General features: G+C 53.2%; 1 protein-coding gene across 1 annotated transcript in view; it reads left to right on the forward strand.

Moving 5' to 3' along the window:
- doc2a (double C2-like domains, alpha) overlaps window positions 1-1,614 on the forward strand; it is a 21,443-nt gene that overhangs the window by 18,620 nt on the left and 1,209 nt on the right. Inside the window, exons 7-8 of the mRNA XM_017306147.1 lie at window positions 643-839; window positions 1,319-1,400. Coding sequence (XP_017161636.1) covers window positions 643-839; window positions 1,319-1,400 — 279 coding nt within the window. The remainder of the gene's footprint in view (window positions 1-642; window positions 840-1,318; window positions 1,401-1,614) is intronic.

Genomic DNA, 1,614 nt, shown 5'->3' on the forward strand with positions numbered 1-1,614 from the left:
ATTAAACTGGGAATGAACTGGGATTAGACTGGGACTAAACTGGGATTGAACTGGGCTTGAACTGGGATTGAACTGGGAATAAACTGGGCTTGAACTGGGAATAAACTGGGATTAAACTGGGATTAAACTGGGATTGAACTGGGAATGAACTGACAATGAACTGGGATTGAGCTGGGGTTAAACTGGGATTGAACTGGGATTAGACTGGGATTGAACTGGGACTAAACTGGGATTGAACTGGGATTGAACTGGGGTTAAACTGGGATTAGACTTGGATTAAACTGGGATTGAACTGGGATTAGACTTGGATTGAACTGGGATTAAACTGGGACTAGTGACGGGTATGTCACTAGTCCCAGCCGCTATGCCGCGGCTAGCCTGATGACGTCATCAGGGTACGCCGCGGTTCCCGTCTGATGACGTCATCAGGGTACGCCGCGGTTCCCGTCTGATGACGTCATCAGGATGTTGTTGCTGTCAGACGCCGTCTGGCCACAGCTTCCTGTTTCTGGAGGTTCCTGGACTCTGTCCAGACTCAGTTGACCTCCAGCTGACCTTCTGATGGTTTAACTGGCGGGACTCATTCCCAGTCCTGGAGTTTCAAAGCAGCCCAGTGGGAAAGGCCCCAGTTAGTCTGAGTGAACTGGTCTCACTGGTCTGCAGTGGGAGAACCAGCAGCTGCACAGCCTGGAGGAACGCGGCCGCCTGCTGCTGTCGCTGCACTTCCTGCCTGATGGAGGCGAAGGCCGGCTCAGCGGCGCCCTCTGTGTCGGCGTGAGGCGCTGCGCTCACCTGGCCGCCATGGACGTCAACGGCTTCTCTGACCCCTACGTCAAAATGTGAGTGGGCGGGGCTTCCCCGGTGGAGGGCGGGGCTTCCCCGGTGGAGGGCGGGGCTTCCCCGGTGGAGGGCAGAGGTCATCCGGACGCCGTCTGTAAAACATGAACAGCAGAAACGTTTTAATCCTACATCATAAATGACAAAGACCCAAAGTGCAGGTTTTACAGAGCTACTGTACGAACAGCGCCCCCTACGGTTGGAGGTGATGGAGGCTTCTCAGGACAGACGGGCCCGGTTCTGGTTCTGGTTCTGGTAGTTTTCTGTCTAGCTTTCAGATGTCTGGTTCTAGATGACAATCAGAACCGACCCATTTCCCAGCAGAACCTCCTGCTCAGAGCTCCGACCCGACAGAACCCAGGTTCTGGTTCAACTGGACCAGAACCAGAACCGGGTCGGTTTTCCTCAAACTCACGCCGTTCATTCGGTTAACGACAAAAACCTTCATCCTTTCAAAATAAAAGACGATTTTCTCTGTCAGATACCTGAAGCCCGACATCCAGAAGAAATCCAAACACAAAACCGCCGTGATGAAGAGGACCCTGAACCCGGAGTTCAACCAGGTGAGCTGCACACAGGTACACACACACACACAGAGACACACACACACACACAGACAGACACACACTCTGACACACACACATCGACACACACACCCACGCACACACACACACAGGTACACACAGACACACACACACACTCTGACACACACACACACACACAGACAGACACACATCGACACACACACCCACGCACACACACACACAGGTATACACA

The sequence above is a fragment of the Poecilia reticulata genome, linkage group LG8 (assembly GCF_000633615.1).
Source record: "Poecilia reticulata strain Guanapo linkage group LG8, Guppy_female_1.0+MT, whole genome shotgun sequence".
Taxonomy (NCBI): domain Eukaryota; kingdom Metazoa; phylum Chordata; class Actinopteri; order Cyprinodontiformes; family Poeciliidae; genus Poecilia; species Poecilia reticulata.